Genomic DNA, 27,228 nt, shown 5'->3' with positions numbered 1-27,228 from the left:
GCGCCGGACCTACAGTGAACACTAAACAGAGCAGTTACAGATATGTCCTCACTCATCTTTTCTGCAGTCGCACCAAACAGCCCCTCTTGGTGTGCCAGGTCCCGTGAGACTGCTAGCGTCGGGTGTCTTTTTTGTCCCAAATATTTGTCTAAGTCTTAATACGATGCAACTAAGACTCACAAGGAGACTGTGCGGATTAATTTGATATGTGACACCTGTATATCTGTGTGCAATGGAGACTGAATACGACACTTAGTGTAGAAAAAAAACTGCAGCAATTCCATCATAGCACTTCATATGCTGATAGAGAGACTCAGTCGCACACAGTTATACGTGACACATATCAAAATAATCAGCACTCCTGGAGCGTCCTAGTCACATCGTATTGTGACTTAGACACATTTTCGGTAAAAAAAAATGCCTGACGCTAGCAGAGTTGACAGGGACCTGGAGGATCACTCACTCCAGGCACGCTGCATGGCGTATTGGGAATCAATGCAGTTAGTACATAGTTTAGATCAGAAAGATCTATTGAAAAACAGATGAAGAGTGGAGGGGGGAAAAGGGTGAACAGATAGTCTCTAGTAAGGTAATTATTACCAGCAAATAGCCATGGTTCAAATGTAATGGCATCTTTACAGGGAAGAAAGTCAGGAATATTGAAGATTGGGATGATGGGTCTGTGCTCTGGACCAAGATCTGTCCTAAACACCAAGCATGTGGTATATAAAAGGATGATTTGAAACCTTTTTGGGTGTGCTTAGTTCGTGGGAGAGGAGAGGCCGAATATATAATAAGATTCTCAGCATCAATAAAGGTGTTCACGGGAAGTTCTAGAGTACACATCGAGCAAGCAGCACAGCCAAATAAGTGTCTACAGTCAGGGATGCCCAGACATACACCTTGTGATGATCTCTGCAGAAAACGAGGTCAAATTCTAGTAATATCTGTTCTGCCATATAAATAGATAGCGGTAATTGTGCAGAAAATCTATATATCTATATATATATATAAATATATATATATATATATATTTATATAGTGCTTTTCTCAAAAGGACTCAAAAGTGCTTTACATTTGCCTTTACAGTACAAAATACAAAATTAGCTTAAACAAGGGACATTAGTGAAATGCTTCGGTGAATACGTGAGTCTTGAGTCTTTTTTTGAAGGATTCTAGAGTGGAGGCCTCTCGAACTGTGCGGGGAAGTGAGTTCCATAAGGTTGGAGCCCCAAAACTGAAAGCTTGACCCCCAGACGAATTCCGGGAGATGCTAGGTACTGTTGATAGTCCTTCATCAGCTGATCTCAGCAATCGAGTGGGACGGTAAGGAATCAGAAGCTGCTTCAAGTACCTTGGGCCCTGGTCATGTAGGGCTTTGAAAGTTAGTTATCCAATATTGAAAACAATTTGCCATCTGACAGGCAGCCAGTGAAGGGAGTAGAGTGTGGGTGTTATGTGGCTGGAACACGGCTGGTTGGTCAATAGCTTGGCAGCTGCATTTTGTACCATCTGCAAGCGGTGCAATTCTTTTTCTGGGAGTCCAAGGTAGAGGGCGTTGCAGTAGTCTAGGCGTGGTGATATAAATGAATGTATGACTTTAGGCAGATCTTCAGAGGGAATTGAGTACTTGATTCTGGCGATGTTCCTCAGATGAAAGAATGAGGATTTGATTGTGACTGATACCTGATGTTTAAGTGTCAAGCCACTATACAGGACAACACCAAGATTCCGCACTTGTTCAGTGTTTTGTAGTTCTGATCCCCCAATCGTAAGTCTTGTTGGTTGGCTATGCTGTAGCCCTGTCCTGTGACCTATCATAAGGACCTCTGTATTATCAGGGACAGTCGCAGCCAACTGGCACTCATCCACTCCTGAAGCTCAGCTAGGCAGCCATTTAGGGTTGTTATGGGGTATTTTGTACCTGGAGCTAAGGACAGGTACAGTTGTGTATCATCTGCATAGCAGTGGTAGACCAGGCCATGACGTCTGACTATTTCACCCAATGGTAGCATGTATACTGCAAAAAGCATGGGAGATAGTATAGAACCCTGTGGGACACCGCATGGAAGTGGCACTGGTGCTGAAGAGTTTACTCCAGAAGCAACTTTGTGACCTGCCAGTCAGAAATGATTTGAACCAGCTAAGGACTGTGCCATCCAGTCCACAGACATTTTTCAGGCGCTCAATTAGAATCCCGTGGTCCACAGTATCAAATGCTGCTGAGAGATCCAGAAGGATTAAGATTGATCAATCACCTCTGTCTCTTGCCATCAGAAGATCATTAAACACACATACTAGAGCTGTTTCAGTGCTGTGTCTTCTCCTGAATCTTGACTGGAATGGATCATAAATATCATGGGTAGACAGGCGGGTTTCCAGTTGCATTGCCACCACTTTCTCAATAACCTTTCCTAGAAAAGGAAGGTTTGATACTGGTCTATAGTTGGTCATGCAGTCGGGGGTCTAAATTAGTTTTTTTTTTAGAAGTGGTCTAACAATTGCTTCCTTTAGTGGTTCTGGAAAAATGTCTGTTTGCAAAGAGCATTGAACTATTTTTGCAATTACAAGGCCAATCATGTCCATGCACCCCATGAGAAACTTGGATGAGGCAGGGTCCAGATCACAGGTGGTGGGTCGCAACATTCTGATAATTTAGACACTGTCTTTTACATCCATTATGTCAAAGCTGTTCCAGGGAGACAGGTGGCTTACCTTGGCAGGCTTGGTAGTTTGGCAATCCTTTGATGGCAATGTGGGGATTCCAGCACGGATGGAGGATACTTTATCTGCAAAGAATTTTGCAAACCCATAGCATCTTGACTGGGAGAGGGTTTCATCAAGCTGCAGGCATGCTGGTTTGCAAAGCATCTCCACTGTACAGAAAAGGGGTGTCCCAAATAGGGAAGGCTTGGTATTAGCCCCTTAGTCATGATAGAATATTTAGCTTAATAAGAAAGACCCAAAATAGAAGATAGAAAATTTATCTCAACAATGATCCAACCCCTGCTATGAGAAACTGTTGATTCTAATTATTGAGATCCGATTTAATGACAGTGATATGTGGATGGAAATTGGCCTGGAATAATTGATGGTACTGAAGTGTGATGTAAATACCGAAATATTTGATTTTCTTCTGATGACAATGGAATGGGAAGTGCAATTTCGTGTTTTGGTTTCCCCACTTTAAGACCCGATTTTTTGGAATAGAGCAAATATTAGCAGGAATATGTCTTTAAGAATATGAATTTATTTCTTTGGAAAAAATGTCTTTCAGGGGGAAAATGTGATGCCACTGACAGTAGGGGATCAGTATAGCATTGAGAAATTTACCGGACTACTCTAGACCTAAACGGCCATGGGATCTGGTTGAGTGTTTTTGCATCTAAAATGATTACCAATGAAGGGCACTACAACAGGAGAATAGAGTGAATTTAGTCAATGACCCTCCTAGTGTTATCTAGCACTTTGCTACCCGATATAAAGCCAAATTGGTCTGGGTGACTTAGGATAGAAAGCAAAGAGGGATAATCCATTGGGAAGGATTTTTGCATACATTCTAAGGTTGATGTGCTGGAGCAAAATCGTTCTGTAATGTGGAACATAGGTTAGGGTCTCTGCTGGATTTAAGAATAACCACAATATTAACCAATATGAGAGAATTTTGCTAAGGATATCCATCAAAAATTTAGCTAAATTGTATTAATAAGTTTTGTAACATCAGGATTTAATTGCTGTTTTGGTCTCTTCAAGAGCTATAGCAGCTTTTTAGGAGAGAAGTGTGTTCTGCTGTCAGCTTAAGAAGAAAGTTGGGAGAAAGAGTACCTGTTCCTAAGGAGGCGGCCTGGGCATTTGTTAATTGACTTCCCTCACTAAAATCGTCACTGCTTGGCTCCCTTTTATCATACATTAATGTATCATACACCTAAACCTTCCTCAACAAATGTTCTATAGAATACAGAAAACTGCCTCAAAATCTGTCCAGTGGTTCTCAAGATTAGCCCGAACAGAAAAACAGACGCCTACCAGGGATTTTATTTTATACTATGTATAGAATAAATTTATTTGTTAAACAAATCACCTTGCCACAAAATTGTCTGTGTGTCTAGGACAACCTCTGGATCACTGGTACAATTGGATACTTCAAACTTAAAAGTATTATGCAATCTGCTCTACCTAATTTCTACTATTATGAGTGCATCTCTGAAAACCATTGTTGTTTCTCTGTCAATGCCTAAGGATGCAGCACTCTTACCTACTCTGAATGACTCTTTTGTAATTCATATACAGTACTATTAATGAAACAAATGTTTATACAGGTTGAGTCTCCCATATCCAAATATTCCGAAATACGGAATATTCCGAATTACGGAATAATTTTGGCATGACTAAGGTAATAAAACCTTTGATTTTTGATGGTTCAATGTACACAAACTTTGTCTAAGGCACAAATTATTAAAAATATGGTATAAAATTACCTTCAGGCTGTGTGTATAGGGTGTAAATGAAACATAAATTTATTTCATGTATGTTCACAAACTTTACTTGAGCCACAAAATTATTGAAAATATTGTATAAAATGAGCTGCAGGCTATGTGTATAAGGTGCATATAACACATATATGCATTCTGTGTGTATATTGGGGTCCCATTCCCAAGATATTTCATTATGATATGCAATTCTTCCAAAATACGGAATATTCCGTTATCCAAAATACCCCTGGTCCCAAGCATTTTGGATATGGGAGACTCAACCTGTACCCGATTCTACATAGATAACATTATCTTAAGGTACAGTTCTGTTTGAAAATATGTATAAGACCAACTACGTTGATGGCTCTGTCAAATTCTAAAAGGTAGCAAAGGAAAACATGAAAAGTGGCACCCAGTAGTTATATTGTCCTGGAATATGGCTGGATATTAACTTAGTAGTAATTCCTAACTGAGAGCTCTGGTTTCTCAAGATAAAATCATCAAAACTAATAATGGCATTTTTACTATAACATTAGTAAAAAAGGCAATGATTGCCCCATATGAAACATGTTATAAAGCAAAATGTTAATTGAATTAAAAATTCTCATAAAAAAAAAAAAAGAAGGTCTCTGCTTGTAGCCAGAATCTTGCAGAGGTGCCACCTTTTAGACTAAGCCAGCAATTCCTACACTGTGTGCCATGGCAGTAAAATGAGCGATGCTGAGTTACCGTAAGTATTGGCAACATATGTGGCCACTCATCGCTACCACACATTGCTCGGCATTGAATTGCACTTATATATTACTACATGCAATAAATATAAGGGTCTTATATTTACAGAACAGCTTACACTCTTCTACAACACTAATCCGTTTTTCAGGTTTATGGGGTTTCTTTCCTGGCTTATAAATTCCAGTTAAAATAAATATGAAATATAAGGTAATAAAACATACAGCAATTCATATTAATTTTACTACAGATAATAATGTGGTTTAAAACAGTAAAATCATAAATGTCATCTAAGATTGCAATGCTGGGTACTCAATGAACGTGCTCCCATTTCCTCATACATGTATGTATCACACACATTAACCATGTGAAAAATAATTACCAAACAGAAAACCACATAGGTATTTATACAGTAATTAGGGACATTTTAGTGCTAATGGGTTTTTCCAGCATGCTATGCGCTTCTTCCTCGCTTTTCACCATTTTTACTTCAGTACACTAATTACAGTTTAGTTCCAACAATCACACTTACCTTTATGTTAATCACATCATTGGGGGTTATCATTATTTAGCAATTAGCAGCTTGCTGCATAGAAGCAAAAGCCTTTACATTGCTTATTTTATTGCAGATGCAAAAACACTTAAGCTGCTAATCTAAAACAAACATATGCCACTTAGGGCTCTATTCAGCAAAAGTGACGCTGTTACCCTGATTATCGAGCAACATCGTAACTAATTTTTATAAATTCTAAAAAAAATTGTCAGCTATTCAGCATTTTATTAAGCAGAGAAAGTGGTTGCATTAACACGCTCTCCCAACAAATTTGCAGACGGCATTGTATTCGGGATTCAGAATACAAAATAGTCTTGTTTTTCTTCTGCGCGTGCTCAGTTACGCGCTTACTAAAGTTTGTGAATAGTCTCCTTTCCTGCAGTGTGGTGACTGCCAAGTGTAAGTCCAACTCCAGCCTGCCAAAACTGTCTAAATTGATGAAATGTGTACACAGGCTTTATATTAGTCTGTATACATTTATAGTTCTGTGCTTTATATTTAAAATGTATATATACAATTATAAGTAAATAAAAGCGCATAAATATAAATGTAAACAGATTAATATAGAGACTATGTACACATTGCATTCTGAGATGGCGTTATATGAAGTAAAGATTTTTTAAGTAAAGTAACGCTTTTTGCTTTGCTGAATAGCAAAAAAACGTTAAAGCACTGTAGAGAGCAATGGCTTGCTACCTACAGTGCGAAACTATGCAATATGGAATTAATGGAGATGATAACTTGTCTTCAACATTAACCCATTGCGGAATAGTGGAAATACTTAATAAAATGGAGAAATGATCGTTTCTGTGTATTTTTTAGGTTAAAAAAAAAAAAATAATAGCTTGGTAGAGCTCTAATACTGAATGAGGGCAATTTACAACAACTCAAAAATTCATCATCGGCTTTCCAGGAATCCTATTAATTTACTTATTGCACAGCTATTTCTTCCATAACTTCATTAACTTATTCAGCATCAAGCGATGAGCAAAGGGGAGAATAGGAATAAAGTGGAAGGTTATTAAAGGAGGCAATATAACTAAAGCTAAAATAAAATTACCTACGTACAGACAATGGCTGCTGCCCTCTGAAATGTCAGCGCCTCTCTCTACACAGAAGCAAGGTACATAAAGGTGCTGTTTGCATTACATTTAACAATTGTACAAAGCATGGAGAGTAAATACGTCAAAACTCAAATATTCATGTTGTTAGATTGCATTTATAAGAAACTCATCCTTTTTCAAAAAATTCCTGCGTGTTGTATAAAATAAGCCGATTCAGTCTCCTAGGCTTCATGTGCAAAGTAAATGTAAAAATAATAGGATTTTTGGGTACTTACCGTTGAATCCTTTTCTCTGAGTCAGGCTGGGGAACACTGGACCATGGGTTGTAGGTGGGAAGGCGTAGATTTGGCACTAACACTGAAATCTATAACTCCTCCCCTCTGCAACCCCTGACTTCAGTACAACTTCAAAAGTGCCTGGTAAGGAGAACCAATACTCAGTGACACTGTCACTTCGAAAAATAAAAAAATTAAATTGACGGTCAATACGACCTTAAAATCATAACTTGCCTGACCGGAGAACTGTACGCCCAAAATGGGCATCCCCGGAGGCAAAGACATGAAACCTGTAGAACCACACAAACGTGTGGACACGGACCAGGCAGCTGCGCGACAAGCCTGTTCAGCTGAGGCCCCGTGAATGAGCCAACACCCTAGCGGGGCGCCTCTGAGTAATCCCTTGAAATCACTGAGTGGAGCCATTTTGCAATGGTCTGCTTTGTGGCTGGCCAGCCCCGTTTGCGGGCGTCGTAGAGAACCAATAGAGAGTCCGTCTTACGTAAGATCGAAGTTCTGTCTAAATAAATGCGTAGGGCCCGGACAATATTCAACAGTGATATATCGACCTGGTCCCCTGAGGACTCTGAAGAGGAGAAAACAGGAAAAACAATCTCCTGGTTTAAGTGGAAAGATGAAACCACTTTGGGTTGAAAAGAAGGAACCATCCTGAGCACAGACCTACCGTAATGGAAAACAAGGAAAGGTGGTTTGCAGGACAAGGCCCCCAACTCAGAGACCCGCTGAGCCGAGGCAATGGCCATAAGAAAAATCACTTTCCACGTTACGAACCGAAGGTCCACGGATTCCAAAGATTGAAGCCGTAAGCCGGCCTCCAAATCGTCCTGCAGAAATGCTAAAAGTTTTGGCTTGCGGAACTGGGCAGTATGTACTCCCCGCTGCTGACATCACACAATATAGGTTTTACAAACCCTGTGGTAGTTCTGCGCCTGGAGCATGGTGCTGATGACTGAAGGGGAAAAACCCCCGGCCTTCAAGAGCTCGGTCTCAACAACCAGGCCATTAAAGCCAACTGAGGTAAGCACCTCGTGACAGAATGGCCCCTGTAGCAGAAGATCTGGACGCAGAGGCAGACTCCACCCTGGCCCTGCGGCTAGCCTGAGAACTGTGGCGAACCACGACCGGCGTGGCCAGTTTGGAGCCAATAGGATGACTGACACCTGCTGCTCCCTGACTCGACGGAGTACTCTTGGTGACATGGGAATTGGAGGAAAAATCTAGGCCAGATGGAAGTTCCAGGGAACTGCCATGGCATCCACTGCAAATGCCAAAGGATCTCTGGACCTTGCAATTGTGCCGAGACTCCATTAGGTCCACCTCCGGCAGCCCCCATCTCTGGACCAGCTGCTGGAAAACCTACGGGTGGAGAGACCACTCCCCTCGCAGGAACGTAGTCCTGCTCAGGTAGTCTGCCTCCAAATTCTCCACCCCCAGTATGAAGACTGCTGAAATTGCCGGGAGGAACGTCTCCGCCCAAGAGAGAATTAGACCTGCCTCTGCCATGGCAAGCGTGCTTTTGGTTCCCCCCTGTTGGTTTACATATGCCACTGCTGTTGCGTTGTCTGATTGGATCCTCAATGGTCGGTCCGCCAGGAGGGCTTGAGCCCCGCACAGTGCCCGATAAATGGCCCGGAGCTCCAGCATATTTATTGGGAAACCTATCTCTTATGACGATCAGGTCCCCTGGAGACAAAGGTTCTCCATCACCACTCCCCAACCTCTGAGACTTGGGAGTCACCAGAGACCAACCCTGGAGAAGGTGATCGGTAATCAGCCACCAGCGAAGTGACTGACGAGTGCTGTCTGACAGAACCAGCAACTGAGAAGAAAGGTCGTCTGAGCTGCCCATCCAATTCCGGAGAATCTCCCACTGGAGAATCCATGAATGGAAGTGACCTCATACCCAGCCAAACGGATGCCCGAGGGGCAAACAGCACTTTCCTGACTAAGTCCTGAAGGGCCCGGGCTTTGGGCTCGGGCAGGAAACCCTTTTCCAGTGCTGTATCGAAGATCACACCCAAAAACGTCAGACGCTGGCACGGCCTGAGGTGACTCTTCTCGAGATTCAGTATCCACCCATGATGCTGTAACACCTGCACCGTGTGATCCAGGTGGAGCTGAAGTTGGGCAGCGGAATCCGCCTATACTAGCAAATCGTTCAAATAGGGAATCACCGTTATTCCCTCAGAATGCAGTAAGCTTGCCATTGCTGCCATGATCTTTGTGAAGACCCGCGGAGCTGTAGTCAAACCGAACGGTAGAGCCTGGAACTGGTAATGGGCTCTTTCAACCACGACCCTGAGTAGAGACTGAGGCCCCGCCCAAATCGGTATGTGGAGATATGCATCTCTGATGTCGATAGATGCCAGAAAATCGTTTGCCGACATACCCTGGATCACTGATCGGAGCGACTCCATGCAAAACCGATCCACCCACAGACTGGCATTCAAGGCTCGTAGATTCAAAATCGGCCGATAATTGCCAATGGGTTTCTGGACTAGGAACAAGTTGGAGTAGAACCCCTTTTCCTGTTGAGACTGTGGAATGGGAACTATAACCCCTTCTGAACAGAGGGAACTGATAGCCTGGTTTGAGGCCCGTCTCTTCTCTGGCTCCCTGGGGAATGCTGTAGCAAAGAAACGTTGTGGTGGCTGCCCCCTTAGGTCGATCACATAACCGCGGGAGACAATGCCCCTTTACCCAGGCATCTACTCCCGAAGCTACCCAATTGTCTCGGAAAAGAAGGAGACGGCCCCCTACCTTCCCTGAGACCGGATGGGCTGAGATTCTGAGGTACCTGGCTTCTCAGATGCCCTAGCACCTGGGCACCTGAATGTGCTGGAGAATACTCCAGGGGGCAGAACCCCTACTGGGAACAGAGCGTCCAAGGGCCCCCTGACCTCTAATCGTTCCCCCTCCTTGAAAGGTAAAACAGAAGACTCAGAAATGTGAGCCCTTTAGCTTCTGGGGCACCACAGGCAGAAAGGTGCTCTTTCCACCTGTCGCCTGGGATATAATAGTATCAAGCTCAGAGCCGAACAGGATGACTCCACAAAAAGGCAGAAACTCTAAAGCGCGTTTAGATTCGGTGTCCGCCTCCCAGGCGCGAAGCCCGAGTGCCGCGACTGAGGCTGAGACCTTAGAGGAAATCTGCGCTCCATCTTGTGCGGCCTCACACACACAGTCTGCAGCCGCACATATCTGTTCCGCCAGTACCAGTAAGTCCTCTCTGGATGAGTCACCGGCAAGGCCTCCCACTAATTTGTCAGCCCACTTCACCATGGCAGATGCCAATGATGGGCGAATAACCACTCTGGCGCCCATAAAAAAAATACTCCTAAAGCATCCCTCCAATTTTTTGTCCAGCGGATCCTTAAAGGAGGCTGCCCCTTGGACCGGCAGAACCGTGTGCTTTGCTAAATGAGCCACAGCCGCATCCATTCTTGGTACGGACCCAAGGAGGATCAGGACCCTGGTAACCACCCCCTGCACCAGCAGGCGGTGAGGGCAAAACAGGAGCTGGTGCTGCTTGGGCTAATTCCGCTCTATGGCAGAGCAACATCAGAGAGTGATCGACTCATAGCCTGAGCCCATGCCGGCTACTCCGTAAGTGGAGTGGTTCCCCCAGCTGGCTGCGCACACGTGGGCCACAGCTGACAGTCCATACACAAAGCCCCTGTATCCAGCTGTCCACACGGTAATTTAGCCTGACACTGGGCACATGTAAAAAATATATCCATAGTGGGGTTCTGGCCCTTTGTGGACTTTTTCCGTCATTAGAGCACCCCCCTTCCTGCGCTGCCTTGCCGCAGCAGTCAGCCCAGAAAAGCTTTTTTGTTTTTTTGTTTTGTAAATACAAATAATATAACAAGTGGCAATGAATATGCAAACACTCCAAGCAGGCACAAGAACAGATTACAGTAATACTGAAAACTACTTAGCTGTACGCTGCAAAGGGAAAGGATCTTGCTCTCTTCTCCCTCCATGCTGTTCAGGCTTGTGCTGTGATCAGACTTCCTGGGAGCCTGCATTTTGCCACTGGAGAGCGGGCGGAACCAGCAGCCATGGCTCCTCCCCCCGTCATACTGAAGCGAGCCTCACTGCTCCTTCCTTCAAGTGTTACTCCCCTCAGTGGGGAAAGCACTTGGATTGACCCGCATTTACCTACAGCACCTGGTATTCCCAGGTGGTCTCCCACCAAGTACTAACCAGGCACAACACTGCATAGATTCCAAGAACAGCATGTCCAGTGTGGTGTTGCTGTAGGTCTCACCTGCAGTCGGTCTGTAGTCGGCGCTCTCCCCACAGAAACCGCCGACAACAAACACGGCAAGATGGTGCCCGCCATCCAGGACCACGCTGACTGCCTGCACCTCTACCAGGTAACAACAGCACGCTATCCCCGGGCCCAGACGGTCTCTTCAGAGACCGGAGTGTGTGGAATGGGGGAAGCGCTCAGCGCCATCCCCCCCTTAGATGCGGCTCTCACCGCCGCTTTACTCTCCAGCTGTGTGCGGCTATAAGCAGCGCACAGCACCTATAGTAAAAAATAAACATAAAACATTACAAATAAGGGAAAAAAATCCCTAAGCTAAACCAGGGCTGCAGAGCAGCCCTGAAAAAACATGCCTATCTCCACAAGTACTAAACTCACACTGAAGTCAGGGTTTGCAGAGGGGAGGAGTTATAGATTTCAGTGTTAGTGCCAAATCCACACCTTCCCACCTACAATCCATGGTCCAGTGTCCCCCAGCCCAGACAAAAGAGAAAAACAAACAATTAAAAAGAATAAAAAAAAATTAAAAAAGCTTACTACTGGATTTTGCAGGTTTCTGTACACAGAAAATGTTATTCATTGTATGTCTATTGAAAAACATTAAATAAAAATAGAGCTTGTGCGCCAAAGAAATATTTGATTTATATATTGCATTTTTATGGGTGAGTGGTTGAGATTACAAATGTTGCCCATTCATTATGCCCGATCTATATTGCGCAACAATGTTGTGCTTTATTGAGGATACAATCTGAAGTAGGTAAACCTGTTTGATAAGCACGATAACATTCAGTGTGAGAGCCTTAAAAGCTATTGTGTCACCATATAGGTTTTACAGTAAAGCTCATAGTTGAGATTATGAGGGGAAACAAAGCATGTGAACAGAAGGTAGGCGATACTTAAATGTGATTTGGAGACTTGTTTCTTCTAATTTGAAAAGTGACATTTTCAAGGTTATCAGCGGCCTCAAAAATTCCCTTCTACGGCAGAACGAGATGAAACAAAATAACGCGAGTTATAAAACCTTTTAGGTGATGGGTCATAACACCAGTTTTAAGCAAAATTATAGTTCTATAATATTCTTTATGGAATAGATACAAAAAGCAAAGAGAAAAAAAAAGGTAATGCTATAAATTCTGTTTTACTTTGGCATAACGTTCTCATAAAAGTACTGTAAAAGAAATATAAAAAACATACTGCAACTGATGTAAGATTGATATGTTTAAGAGAACAGATAGGATTGTTCTGCCCACTGAAAATCAGGGAGAATAATCCCCTAACATTTCAGTTGGTTTTAAGACCTTTGACAAAAAGTGCAAGATGCAGGTCAATACCCACGAAAGAGGGACAGGGGGGTTGATAGAGAGAGGGGAAGGGGAATAGAGCAGGAACAGCAAGAGAGACAGATGAGTTTGGGAGTGGAGGGGGGGGGAGGGGTTAGAGTAGGGGTGGGCAATAAGCAGCCCCCCAGCTGTTGTAGAACTACACATTCCAGTATTCCCTGCCACAGTATTGCTATTTGACCCTGCTAGAACCATTGCAAGGCATGCAGGGATGTGTAGTTCAACAACAGCTGGAGGGCCGCTTATTGCCCACCCCTGGATTAGAGGGAGGGGAAGAGAGAGAGAGGAGAGGGTGGGGAAGAGAATGGGGAGAGAAAGAGAAGGGGAGAGGGAGGAGAGAGACGGAGAAGTGCGAGGGAGAGGAGAGGAAAAGAGAGGGAGGGAAAGGAGAGGAAAAGAGAGGGAGGGAAAGGAGAGGAAAAGAGAGGGAGGGAGAGGAGAGGAAAAGACAGGGGGGGAGAGGAAGAGGAAGGGAGAGGAAAAGGGAGGGTAACAGAGAGGGCGGAGGGAGGGAAAACAGAGGAGGGAGGGGTGAAAGGTAGCAAAATACCAGAGCATACATTCCCACAACCTCAACAGGGTGTAAAATATGGTATATTTCAGTACATTTAAATGGACATCTACAATTTGCTGATTTGAGCAGGAATGAATAAAAAAAAAATTCAGATAAAGTGTAACGTGGAAAACTTTGGTACCCTTCCATTTGAGAACATGGGAGGTTGAGGGATAGAAGTGAGAGGAGAGGAAGAGAAAGGGAGGGGAGAGGAAGAGAAAGGGAGGGGCGAGGGAAGAGAAAGGGAGGGGAGAGGGAAGAGAAAGGGAGGGGAGAGGGAAGAGAAAGGGAGGGGAGAGGGAAGAGAAAGGGAGGGGAGAGGGAAGAGAAAGGGAGGGGAGGGAGAGAAAGGGAGGAGAGAGGGAGAGGAAGGGAGGAGAGAGGGAGAGGAAGGGAGGAGAGAGGGAGAGGAAGGGAGGAGAGAGGGAGAGGAAGGGAGGGGAGAGGGAGAGGAAGGGAGGGGAGAGGGAGAGGAAGGGAGGAGAGAGGGAGAGGAAGGGAGGAGAGAGGGAGAGGAAGGGAGGGGCGAGGGAGAGGAAGGGAGGGGCGAGGGAGAGGAAGGGAGGGGCGAGGGAGAGAAAGGGAGGGGCGAGGGAGAGAAAGGGAGGGGAGAGGGAAGAGAAAGGGAGGGGAGGGAGAGAAAGGGAGGGGAGAGGGAGAGGAAGGGAGGAGAGAGGGAGAGGAAGGGAGGAGAGAGGGAGAGGAAGGGAGGAGAGAGGGAGAGGAAGGGAGGGGAGAGGGAGAGGGAGGGAGGGGAGAGGGAGAGGGAGGGAGAGGGAGAGGGAGAGAAAAGGGAGGGGAGAGGGAGAGGAAGGGAGGGGAGAGGGAGAGGAAGGGAGGGGAGAGGGAGAGAAAGGGAGTTTAGAGGGAAAGGAAGGGGGGGGAAGAGAGAGAGAAAGGTTAACAGAGACGGCAGAGGAAGGGGAACAGAGAGTGGGGAGGGAAGGGAACAGAGAAGGGGGAGGAAGAGGAAAAGAAAGGTAGCAAAATACCAGAGGATATGTCCCACAACCTCCACAGGGAGACAAACATTGCATACTTCATTACATTTTAAATAGACAACTACAATTTGCTGATTTGAGCAGGACTGAATTAAAAATAATGTAGTAGCGAAAATAGTGACATGTGGAAAACTTTGGGTACCCTTCCATTTGTCCCATATTTTATATATATATATATATATATATATATATATAGATATATAGCCTTACAGCTGATACCATGCATAACATAGGATTTACTGTTTACTGTGCACAGGCTTATTTGTTCTGTTTATTTCGCCATACTACCCATTATCTTGAATGCTGCCTGCCAAGCCTATATAAGGTTTTTGTGTGCGGCTAACAATCCAGTCTTTCTGCTTGACAGCCTCCCTGATAGAGGTGGGTGCAAGTGATTTCAATTGCAATTCATTGTTATTTAAGCAAATGTCCATATAGTACTTGCACTAATTTGACGAACCATGACAGGAGCTTCAAGCTTAAATGTTTTGTTGAAAATATGAACTAAAACCTCAAGCTTACATTTTGCTAGACACATACAGATTTGTAAAAGTGACGACAAGTACTGACAACTGCTGTCCTTTTGTTTTGTATCCATATAGTAAATTTACTCTATATTGCCATATAACTGGAACAATATAATATAATACAGCACAGGTTCTCAAACTCGGTCCTCAGGACCCCAAACAGTGCATGTTTTCCATGTCTCCTCAAAGAACCACAAGTGAAATAATTCGTTCCACTGTGAATCTTTTAAAATGGGTTAATGAGTACACCTGTGCACCTGCTGGGTGACCTGCAAAATGTGATCTGTGTGGGGTCCCGGGGAGAGAGTTTGAGAACCACTGTAATACAGGAATAACCAACCACAGGATTATTTCTACTTGTTCAAACTTAAATGAAGCCAAGTGAAAACCATTCCGACCACCGAGGACTTTGCCTACATTTTCCAATTGTTATCTGTCCTATACAGCCGATTCAGTACTGAAAAAGAAACAATCAATCAATTGTTATAATGCACGGCTATAAAATCAAATATATATTTAAGTACTTTCAGCTTGAAATTTCCATCGCGAAGGTAAGATCTGGAAGAACCATAAAAATATCTGACAGGGATCCTCATCTGCATGGAAGAGTTATCAGAAGGAAACCTCTACTACGATTTTGCCACAAATGTCTCAAGATTGAAGCCAATAACTGAATTAGCCAGAAGCTTTTTGGAATACCGATGAAACAACGACAATAAATACTTGGAGAAAAACAGGAGAAATATTTGAAGAAATAAACACATTGACAGCCATTAAACATGGAGCTGGGTCTAATATGGTCTGGGATTGTGTGGCAACTATTGTGGCACAGGAAATACTGTGTAAGGTGGAAGGAAAAATAGATTCAATTAAATCTCAATGTATCCTTAAAATTAATGTTCCAGAATCAGTGAAGAAACTTAAGCTAAAAACAAGTTGGATAAGTCATCAAGACAGTGAACAAGTTCTTCTGGTAAAGGTCGGGAGTAGATGTTTTCTTTGTTGCTGGTTACTGAGCAAGCAACACTCGTTAATGACTATAACAAAATACAGCTTGAATTACTGTAGACACAAACTTGCTGGGCAGGAGTAATATGTATGGTATGAAGACATTAAGCTTCTTGGCACAACAGGTTAATATGGTGGCCTCTATGAAGTATGGTTTCAAGCCTTGCACTTCCAGTTGAGTTCTATTGCAGAGTTGCGGCCATTGATGCTCCACTGCAGTATAACGTGGGATCCAGTCTTCGACATCAATCTTGGTGGAGGCGATCCTGGATTTGTGAGGAATTCCCAAAGGTTGTTGACTTGAGTCCTCATTCAATGCACTGTCCATGGATGGTCCCATTCTTGGTGTTAAACATTACACAATATTTAAATTAACTGATTAACCATAAATGTATGGGTTTTTCTTTGGTATGAAAGTACTCAGCTATATTTGAATACATGCTGTGAAATGTATGACCAATGTTAATTTGAGCATTATTTTGATGTCACGTCTAGTTTAAAATAAGCTTAGACAGTAAGAGGTCATATCTGCATACAGTTCCAGCAATAAATAAAATGCGGGGCTGAGGCTGAGTGAGAATTACTAGTTTGTTTAGCGTAAATTATGTAAATTCACTCTGCGCTTGCCTAGAAAAGCAAAGAAACTCACACGCTGCTATGTAGGTTTGTGAGATTTAGATTACTTCTAACTGACAGCAGCCGGGAGAGGTCGGACAGGGCGAAAGAGTGTTCTATAGCAGGCCAAGTACCGTAAGGTAGTACTCACATAACTGAACAGATGCTGACAAGCAAACAGGTGCATATACAGTAGTGGACAAATTTGTTGGTAAATTTACAGCTCATTGAAACAATGGTTTATTCCTCCTAAAAAGTGATGAAATAAAAAAATATTTTGTCATGTATACTTGCATGTCTTTTAGTATGTAATAAAATAAAGCAAAGAAACTGAAGAGAGATCAATTATTGCTTATTCTCCAAAGATATTCTAAAATGGCCTGGACAGATTTGTTGGTACCTTTTAGAAAAGATAATACAACAATATTGGATTATAGTGATATTTTAAACGAAATACTTTTTTGAATTCACATCACACATCTTCAGTCATTCAGCCTATTTAAATGTAGAAAAACAGTCACTCTGCTGTTTGGTATCATCATGTGGATATGAATCAGAGTAAGCAAAGGAGAGAGTTATCTGAGGAGATTAGAAAGATATTCTAGACAAGCATGTTAAAAGGTAAAAATTATAAGACCATCTCCAAGCAACTTGATGCTCCTATGACTACAGTTGCAAATATTAAGTAGTTTAAAGTCCATGAGACTGTAGCCAACCTTCCTGGATGCGACCACAAGAGGAAAATCGACCCCAGATTAAACAGAAGGATAGTGAGAATAGTAGAAAAGGAAACCATTCAGAGAGATGCATGCTGAACTCCAAGGTTAAGTTATGTCAGTGTCTGGTCGCACCATCAGACATTTTGTGAGCGATAGTGGGAACTATGGAACGAGACCCGGGAGGATTCCACTTTTGAAAAAAACAACATAAAAAAAAGCCAGACTGGAATTTGCTAAAATGCATATTGACAAGCCACAATGCTTCTGTGAGAATGTCTTTTGGAGTCACAACTGGAGAATTCTGGCAAGTCACATCAGCTCTTTGTTCACAGATGAAACAGATTAAACTTTCAAAGAAAAGACCAACATACCTACTCAAACTCAATTATGATGTGGGACTACTTTGCAGCGTCTGGCTTTACTTTACTCTGTGCAGGGAACAATTAAATCTGAAGACTATAAGGCCATTCTGGAGCGAAACATATTGTCCAGTGTGAAAAAACTCTGTCTCTGTCACAGGTCCTGCAATAGTATAATGACCCAAAAATCACAGCTAATAGCAGCCAAGAATGAATAAGAACAAAACTTTGGACTATTCTCAAGTGGCCATCTATGAGCCCTGATCTGAATCCTTTTGAACATCTACGGAAAGAGCTTAAACATGTAGTCTGGAGAAGGAACCATGAAACCTGAGACAGCTGGGGTAGGTTGCTCAAGAAGAGTGGACCAAAGTGCCTGCTGACAGGTGCAGAAGTCTCAGTGAGAGCTACAGAAATCGCTTGATTGCAGCAATTGTCTCAAAAAAAGGTTCAAAATATTAGGTTATGGCCAAATAATTTTTGTCTATGCCATTTTCATTTGTTTTATTATTCCGTTAAAACAAAAACCAAATGCAAAGTCTGATTTCTATTAAATATGGAATAAACAATGATGAATGCTAGTTACTTTTGTCAGTTTCAATTATTTCAGAGAAAAATATGGGTGTGTTTTTTTGTGGAAGGACACAAACAAATGTGTCCATGTCTGTAGGTGTAAATACACAATGATTAACAGTATGGTAGAAAGTTCCAAAGATTCATGTCTGATTGCCTAATTGTGAATGCACTATTGGCTCTGAGATGTGCTTTCTTTATTGCTCCTGCATGTATTATATTTTTGTGTGCTAGTTTTAGCTTTTTTTGATATACATGAGACATCATGTGAGGTTTTTTTTGTTGCTGTTTTTTTAATAGTGGATGCATATACTACAAGAAAAACAAAAACAAATGCTCTGTATAATCAGATATAAGCTCCCCTAAAAGTTTCAGATAGTGACTGTCAATTATGAATTAAAACCTACCTGTGCATCAAATTCCAACTTTCAAGGTCTTCTGGAAGTGGGTGAAACATTTTTAGACATCCACTCCATTTTATATATATTAAGATGTGAAACCTTGACCCTCACCTGCTCAAACTCTTCCATGTCCACTTCCCCGTCTCCATTCAGATCAAACATTTTGAAAGCAATCTCAAAGTTTCTTTGAGGAGCTAAAGAACAGAAACAGAAAACAATATTAACTGGCCGCTACCTTCATGCCACTATTGAACAAAATATAATAAGGTGCAAGTGGAAAAACTGCATGAACAGAACAATAAACTGGTCATACATACGCAACTCCTCTATCACTATTACTTTTCTCAATTTACTTGTTTAGTAACATTTGGAGAACACTGCCTAATACATTACTAAATCTATTTTGCACATCATTTTATACTTTGAAACCAAAACAGAATTGCATAGCTTGTATTTATTTGGACCCTGTTTAACAGCGTTGGCTAAAGGCTTACAGCTCTACAACTATGGTGGAAGCAGGGACACCACACACTGGGGGGCTCCCACACTTGGCAACATCACCAGTATAAGGGGCATTATGGCATATGTGAACTGGGGTTTATGTTGCATAATGTGAACTATGATGCTGGGAGTATGTACACATACTTTTTAATAACATTGCCAGCATAGCGTATTGACAATTATATTATTAGGGGCCCCCACAAGTTGCTTGCCCTTGAACTCCACAAAGCTTAATCCAGCCTGGGGTGGAAATAAAAGGACCAAGCATGCCCGTTACACCACAGCCAGAGGAGTTACAGATGGCTTAAGCCGGCCACGCATCTTGTAGGAATATTTAATCCTAAAAAAAAGGCCACTCCAAAAAGGTGAACATGCTTCTAGGAAATGTCATTTATATAAACACCACTAAGTCACAGCCCTACATGTTGGGTTATAGAACATTACATAAGATTATGCCAACACAGAACACCCTCCTACACCCATTCTGTTTCAACCTTGTTTGGCCACCTAAGTATAGGAATGGTTGTCCTGAACAGCATATGCAAGTCTAAAGAGACAGTCTCACTACTACAATGGGAGGTAGTCAGCATCCCGGAGTGTGGGATGCCGGCTCCAGTATCCCGACCGCCGGCATCCCAAAGGTATTGGGGGTTAGGGGGGAGTGTTAGCATTAAAGATTAGGCACTAGGGGGTCAGTTGGGCACTAAGGTGGGGTGGGTTAGGTTAAGGGTACAGGTAGGGGGAGGTCGGGTTTAGGCACTGGGGGGGGGTTAGGTTCAGGCACCAGGGAGGGGGTAAGGGTTAGCGACGTTAGGCTACTTACCTGATGGTGTCGGGATTCTGACGGTCAGGATGCCACTCTCTATATACTGACCGGCGGCACCCCGACCACCGGGATCCCACACCCAAACCATTACAACCACACAGATTGCATGATTGTTAGAGCCAGAACATGAATTTGAACCATTAGCAGTGACATAAGAGTACTCAAGCACCCTTATAAAAAATACAATCATGTATATATCATGAAGCAAGCTTAATATTAAGACATGTTAGAGTAGCAGAAATCAGGTTACGATGATTGGTTTGGAACACTGCTCACCAGTCATTGTTTAGCGATTACAAAGCCTAGCTTAAATGCTAGATAAGCCACAAGTGGGGTTGGCATATAATATAAATACGGATGCTTCAGCAATCTGGCTGACCCAACCCTGATACAGTCTCTGTACCTTTTAGACTGCATAATTTGCGACCATTTTATATTTTCTGAGGTACAGTAGCAATATCTCACTGTTAGTGTACAAAGGGCCAGGATAGTATGATGGAAGTTCCTCTCAAACACAACAGGTTATGTAGCCAAGCTGTTTGGCCAAATAAATTCAGCCAATATCTGCTCTCCAGTGTTTTTCTCTGTAGAGTCACTAAATAATCAAATACTGTATGGTTACTATCATCCATATTGAGCAGTGCTACACTCTTACTATTACTTTATAAATCAAGTAGTAATATGTAAATTTGTGCGGCCAGTTTAAATGCTCAGCTACAGTATGAGATGTTTATTGTTGCTGGATAGCTATTTCCTTTTAGTGGTTTTAGCTTGCTGTCTAGCCCCTGGCTGTGTTTTAAAAAGCCAATAACTACACCACACTATCACAACAATATATGGACAGATTCGTTTTTCCTCAAACACGATTTGTTGCGCTCATTTTGATACTAAGGGTACGTACACATGGCATGTCACCCTGTACTCTGTGTACTGTACCTATTAGTCACTAGGATAAATATGGTTACTATACTCACAGCAGTTTTAAGACACGTTGCATGAATATCTGTTAAAGTGCCGTGAGTATAGTAGTTACAACATAGATAGTATTAAAAAGATAATTTATATGATACAGACCTATTTTTTTTTTATAAAGACCAACGTGCATTCTTTATATCACCTTTTGTTCTCGGAGTAGATTTATGCTAGATAATAAGAGTTATGGTATAACATACCTTCGTTAACTCTTTTTCTTCGAGGTCTATAGGGTCCACAGGATCTACCTTGGGGTATGTAGTTAGAGCAATCCAATGCACCAAACAGCTACAGCTTTTGAGTTCCCAGCATGCACTGGACCTCCTCCCTATATTCCCCTGCCCACAGCCATTCAGTTTGTAAACAAACCTAACGACAATAGACGGAAAGTGGAGAAGGAAGTACAATGTATGCAAGAACAACTCAGCATACGAAGAGGGAATCAGTGATTCAAAAAGGCTAAAGAACAGATCCCAACTGAGGCCAGGTGCGTCAGGGTGGGTGCCCTGTGGACCCAATGGACTTCAAAGAAAAGGAGTTAAAGGGTATGCGGTCAAAAGCTTCCCGACAGCGTAATCCCAGCAAGGAATTTAACATAGGCTATGTTATTCCCGACCCCGGAACAAAGGTATGTTATACCATAACTCTTATTTTCTTCTTCAGGGTCCATAGGGTCCACAGGATCTACCTTCGGGACGTCCTAAAGCAGTTCCGTTAAGGGTGGGGACGCTCCTGCGCAGAAAGGAGAATCCGCCACCCAAAGGAAGCATCCTGGGAGGCGAAAGTATCAAATTTGATAATTTGATAAAAGTATGGACGGAAGACCAAGTGGCTACCTTGCACAGCTGTTCAGCCGAGGCGCCATGTCTAACTGCCCATGATAGTCCCACCGACCGAGTAGAATGTGCTGTCACCTTGTTTGAGACAAGGAGATCAGCCTGTGTATAGACCTGAGAAATAATTGTACGCAGCCAGCGAGCCAAAGTCTGTTTGCTGGACAGCCTCGTTTGTAGTGCCCTGAGAACCAAGGATAAATCCCACAGTGCCACCGGAGGGAGAAATGGAGGTTATAGCCGAAGAACCTCCTATAAGAATATTCTAACATCCAGCAGAGGGGCAATTCTGCACTGGAACGAAACGGACAATGCAGAAACCTGGACTCTCAAGGTTGCCAGGCGAAGACCTAAGTCTAATCCAGTCTGGAAAAAACCAAGTACTCTTGAGACCTTGAAAACCTTCGGATCATATTTTCTGAGAGAGCACCAAAGAAAATATGAATGCCAAATTCTGTGATAGATGCGGGCGGAAGCAGGCTTCCTTGCCTTCAGCATCGTCTGGATCACAGAGGCAGAAAAACCATTGGCCATTAAGATGGAAGACTCAAGAGCCATGCCGTCAAAGCCAGCCGAGGTTAATCCTGATATAGGCAGGGACCCTGCACTAGCAGGTCCGGGCGAAGAGGCAGTGGGAGTGGACTGTCTATGGATAGACATGTCAGATCGGAGAACCAATGCCTCCTGCAGGGGCCATTAGTATTATCCTGCTGCCTTCCTGCTTGGACTTTGACGACTCGTGGGAGGAGGGAGATTGGAGGAAACAGGTATGTCAACCTAAAGTCCCACCTCACCACCAAAGCATCCATGAAGGTGGCTGAGGGGTCCCTTGTTCTGGACCCGTACCTGGGGACCTTGTGGTTGTGACATGACACCATGAGGTCTAAGTCCGGCATTCCCTACTTGTCCACTAGGCGTTGAAAGACGACAGGATTAAGAGCCCATTCTCCGGTGTGTATTTCCTGGTGACTTAGGAAGTCCGCTTCCCAGTTGAGAACTCCTGGGATGAATATTGTCGAGATTGCTGGAAGATGGCATTCTGCCACTTCCTTCATGGCAGCCAGACTTCGTGTGCCTCCATGATGATTGATGTAGGCCACTGCTGTCGCGTTGTCAAACTGAACCTGGACAGGCCTGCCCTGTAGGAGGTCCTGTGCCAGTATGAAGCTCCAAGATATTTATTGGTAAGTGACTTTCCTGAACCATCCAACCTTGCCTGGAAGGTGTGGTGACCTGTCACCGCTCCCCATCCTCACAGACTTGCGTTCGTGGTGAGAAGTACCCAATCCGGTACCCATAACGGACGACCTTTGTTTAAATGAGTCGTCTCCAGCCACCAGAGGTGGGAGAGCCAGGATCCATTGTTGCAGGGACCTGGAGTGGAACTGGGCATAGGCCACCATGTCAAATGTGGATACCATGGAGCCCAGCACCTGCATTGCCAAGTGTACCAACACTCTTTGCATGCAGAGAAGACTGCGCACACGAGACTATAGTGCCACAATCTTGTTTTCTGGTAGAAGAATCCTCTGTCCCAGAGTGTCCAGCAACGCCATCAAGTGCACCATCTGCTGAGTTGGAGAAAGAGATGACTTTTTCCAATTAAATACCCAGCCTTGCTCTTGTAAAGCAGACAATAGTCATCTGCAGATGACATTGTAACATCTCCTGAGATGGTGCTAATATCAGGAGATCATCCAAATATGGCAGTATCCTGACTCCCTGTCGTCTGAGACGAGCCGTCATGACTGCCATTATCTTGGTAAACAACCGAAGGGCTGTGGCTAGACCGAAGGGTATAGCCTGAAATTGGTAATGTTGCTGATCTACCGCCAATCTCAGAAAGCCTTGGTGGGATTGTGCAATCGGAACATGCAGATATGCATCTTATATGTCCAGGGATACCATGAAATCTCCCAGCTCCATCGCCAGCATAATTGACCGAAGGGTTTCCATACGGAATTTGGGCACCCTGATGAATCTGTTGAGAGATTTCAGATTCATGATAGGGCGATGTGACCCATTTGGTTTTTGAATCAAAAATAAATTTGAATAATAACCCCTTCCCTGTTGCATCACAGGGACGGGGACTATGACTCCTGACTTCAGGAGTGCCCCAATAGCCTCCCTGTAGGCCGAAGCTCTGACCAGGTCTAAAGGCAGGGCTGTACCAACAAACCTCTGAATGGGATGCCTCAGGAACGTGATTGCATAGCCATGAGAGAGCAGCTCCCGAACCCAGGCATCCGTAGTCGTCTGATGCCAGGCCTGGGCAAACTGTAGAAGTCGGCCTGCAACCCTGATATCCTCCAGGGTGAGGCCCGCCCCATCAGACAGTAGGCTTACCGTCTGGCCTGGAAGCAGGACATTTGGTTGACCAAAATTTCTTGGGCTGCTGTTTCCTGTAGGAATGACTGTCTGGAGGAAGACTGGTTCCTTGCTCCACCCTTTGGGCGAAAGGACGACTGCCTAAATTTAGAGGTAGCCGTGGATGGCAATAAGCAGATTTCGGTGTTACCAAAGTCGTCAGTATGTGATCCAGCTCTGGTCCAAACACAGTACCTTCCCCGCAAAAGGCAAGGATTCGAGAACCTTCTAGGACCCTGCATCCGCCTTCCAGGTCTTTAGCAAAAGGGATGTTCGGGCTGCAAACAAGTTTGCAGAGACCCTAGAAGCCAAGATACCTGCGTCAATAACCGATTCACCCATATACACAGCTGCTTCTTGCATTTGACCTGAGAGGCTATAGCCGGCGGCATAACAAAAGAAAACGTATAAGGTGGCGCTTAATCGACACAAGGCAATATAATCATACAATAATTTGTTTTAATCACAATAAAATACAATCTTAAAACATACTGATGTGTCAGGATAATAGCAATTGCAGTTGATATAATATAGCCACATAAACTGCAATTGCTATTATCCTGACACATCAGTACAGATTGTTTAGAATTTCGTGCTAACTAAAGATATCCCTTGATTCTCACATGAAACCTTTTAACCGTTTATCTGATGGGTAGATTTTCATGTACATGGTTGATTACTATGCTTTAAGATTGTTTTTTAATGTGTTATTGTGCTTAAAACAAATGATTGTATTATTGTGTTGCCTTGTGTCGTAAGCGCCACCTTATAAGTTTTCTTTTGTTATTTCTATTGTGAGAAGTTTGGCAAAGCTTCTCGTATAGGTGTGCAGCAATTCTTGACACTCTTTTCTTATACACCACTGCTAGCGCCGAGTCCTTTTGTTTTTATAGATGGCGGTATACTCTGACTAGACTGAGCAGTAGAATTAACCAAACAGGACTTCATTGGGGGCATACACATAGAAGGATACACATGCAGTGAACACCACATAGCATGAGGTAATACTGCCACAGCAGGAGCCTGTGCTTCTGCAGCCTTGTATACTAAGTATGACAAAACCTGAGACAAAATGGCCACCCAGGGTGGCTCTAGTGATGGTGAAAGTGTACCAGATGGCTGTTTACAACAATTGCTACACAATCCATCCAGTATAAAATCCTGCTCAGACAGGCCTGCAAAACAGGACTTACATGTACATGCACTGGCAGTTCATCCTTCTCACCTTTACCTCCAGACATGACAAATGTGTAAATGGTATAAGGTGTACAGTATAAATGCAATGTGACCTTTATCAGTGAAAAAAACCCACACACCTCTTCAGAGGGATGGAGAGAAACACAGTGATAGGCATATCTGACAGTTTCAAAAAACAGCAGTATAAATACAGCAGCTAGCATATACAGTCACATACAATGCATAAATACGCACAATTGCTATTGTAAATGGACTCTGTATCAACTAACCAGCCCCGAGGGGGTTGTGGTAGGATGTAGAGTGCTATATACCAGACCCAAGGGAGAGGTATACAGAAAGACAGACCAATACCTCTAAGACAAACAGCTTCAGCAGTACACACACACAAACGCTAACTGCGAGTGTCTCAATACACGAGGTGGTCAGATATAGTAAACCAGACATGGGAATCCGTACCCGGAAGTTTGCGTCTGGGGGGGGAGGAGTGGCCGTGGGAGCTCCTGTCTGCCCTAGGCTGCGATTTTGACGGCCGGGTACACTGACCTCACAGTAGCAAGTCATTGACTAGTGCGCTCTAGTGAGTCTTACCACCCGTCCCTGGCGACAGACGATATGGCCTCGGCGCCTTAGTGAGGACACGTTAAACGAGGCCTTCACCAGCAGCCGCCTCCGATGCGTCTCAACACCGAAGGCCTGGACTGCAGCGCACGATTTCCCGTGAGGAATCACTTACCTGACATCTCCGTGACCCGATTGCAGTCTGGATCTCAGCAAAAGCCGCAAGCTAAGCCACGCTGAGGCCTGCCGAAAACCTCAGGGCGTATAGCGGTACTGGTGTTTCGCATCGGCGGAGGTAGGAGTTGCGGTACTGTGTCATTATCGGTGCTGGTACCGCTACACTCTGAAGTTCAAAAAACAAAACTAAGGTAAAACAAAAAAATAATAAAGCCTGGGACTGCCTAAGCAGTCCCGCTGTAACACAGGTGCGACTGGTATTGCCGCGCACCAAACAAAAAACTGAATGTCTGTGGTTGAGGGCGGGGTATATAGGGAGGAGGACCAGTGCATGCTGGGAGCTCCAAAGCTGTAGCTGTTTGGTGCATTGGATTGCTCCAACTACATACCCCAAAGTAGATCCTGTGGACCTCGAAGAAAAAGAGTTAACAAAGGTATGTTATACCATAACTCTTATTATCTGGCATAAATCTACTCTGAGAACAAAAGATGATATAAAGAATGCACCTTGGGCTTTATAAAAAATAGATCTGTATCACATAAATTATCTCTTTAATACTATCTATGTTGTAACTACTATACTCACGGCACTTTAACAGATATTCATGCAACGTGTCTTAAAACTGCTGTGAGTCTAGTTACCGTATTTATCCTAGTGACTAATATGTCCTTACAGTACACACAGTGCAGGGTGACATGCCACAAGTGGATTTGAATCACTCCAACTACATATCCCAAGGTAGATCCTGTGGACCCTATGGACTCTGAAGAAGAAATATTTGTTAGGCATAAAACTCACAATTTATTAAAAATGGGAATAAAGTGAAAGGAGTATATTCAATGGTTTTCTCACGCCTGTAAGTAATGGGCATCCAACGGGCAATAATCAATTATTTTGCCAATAGGTGAAGTACCGTGGCAGTCCATTACATATCGCACATGTAGTGCCCAAATGCACCAGGTTTAGGTGTGTAAAGTGGCTGAACTCGTGCAAATTAATGGGCACACTGCCCAAAAGCCTGACTTTTTGCGGATTTCTGTAGCATGAACGATTGTATTGAATTTCCCCCAAAGACAGTGTACAGCTAATCATAGAGAGCAAATAAAACCCATTATTGTACTGTGGTGGACTATTAAACCCATTTCTACCAGAAAACATGATGTCATTTTAACAAATGCTGGAAAATCTAATAATGTCCCATCTTCCTCAACCTCATTACATGAAATTCAGACTTCACCAGAGCAGAAACAAACTAGCAGACTCCAAATTAACCAACATTCTCTACACAGGTCCTACATTTTACTTTGACA

At 43.5% G+C, this 27,228-nt stretch overlaps 1 protein-coding gene across 1 annotated transcript in view; it reads right to left on the bottom strand.

Annotated features, from left to right (window-relative positions):
• MICU1 (mitochondrial calcium uptake 1) overlaps positions 1 to 27,228 on the bottom strand; it is a 245,732-nt gene that overhangs the window by 88,726 nt on the left and 129,778 nt on the right. The window contains exon 7 of the mRNA XM_088475745.1: positions 18,598 to 18,680. Coding sequence (XP_088331871.1) covers positions 18,598 to 18,680 — 83 coding nt within the window. The remainder of the gene's footprint in view (positions 1 to 18,597; positions 18,681 to 27,228) is intronic.

Source organism: Taudactylus pleione, unplaced genomic scaffold (genome assembly GCF_031769625.1).
Source record: "Taudactylus pleione unplaced genomic scaffold, aTauple2 ptg000016l, whole genome shotgun sequence".
Classification (NCBI taxonomy): Eukaryota; Metazoa; Chordata; class Amphibia; order Anura; family Myobatrachidae; genus Taudactylus; species Taudactylus pleione.
This window is presented reverse-complemented; position numbering and strand designations above follow the sequence as displayed.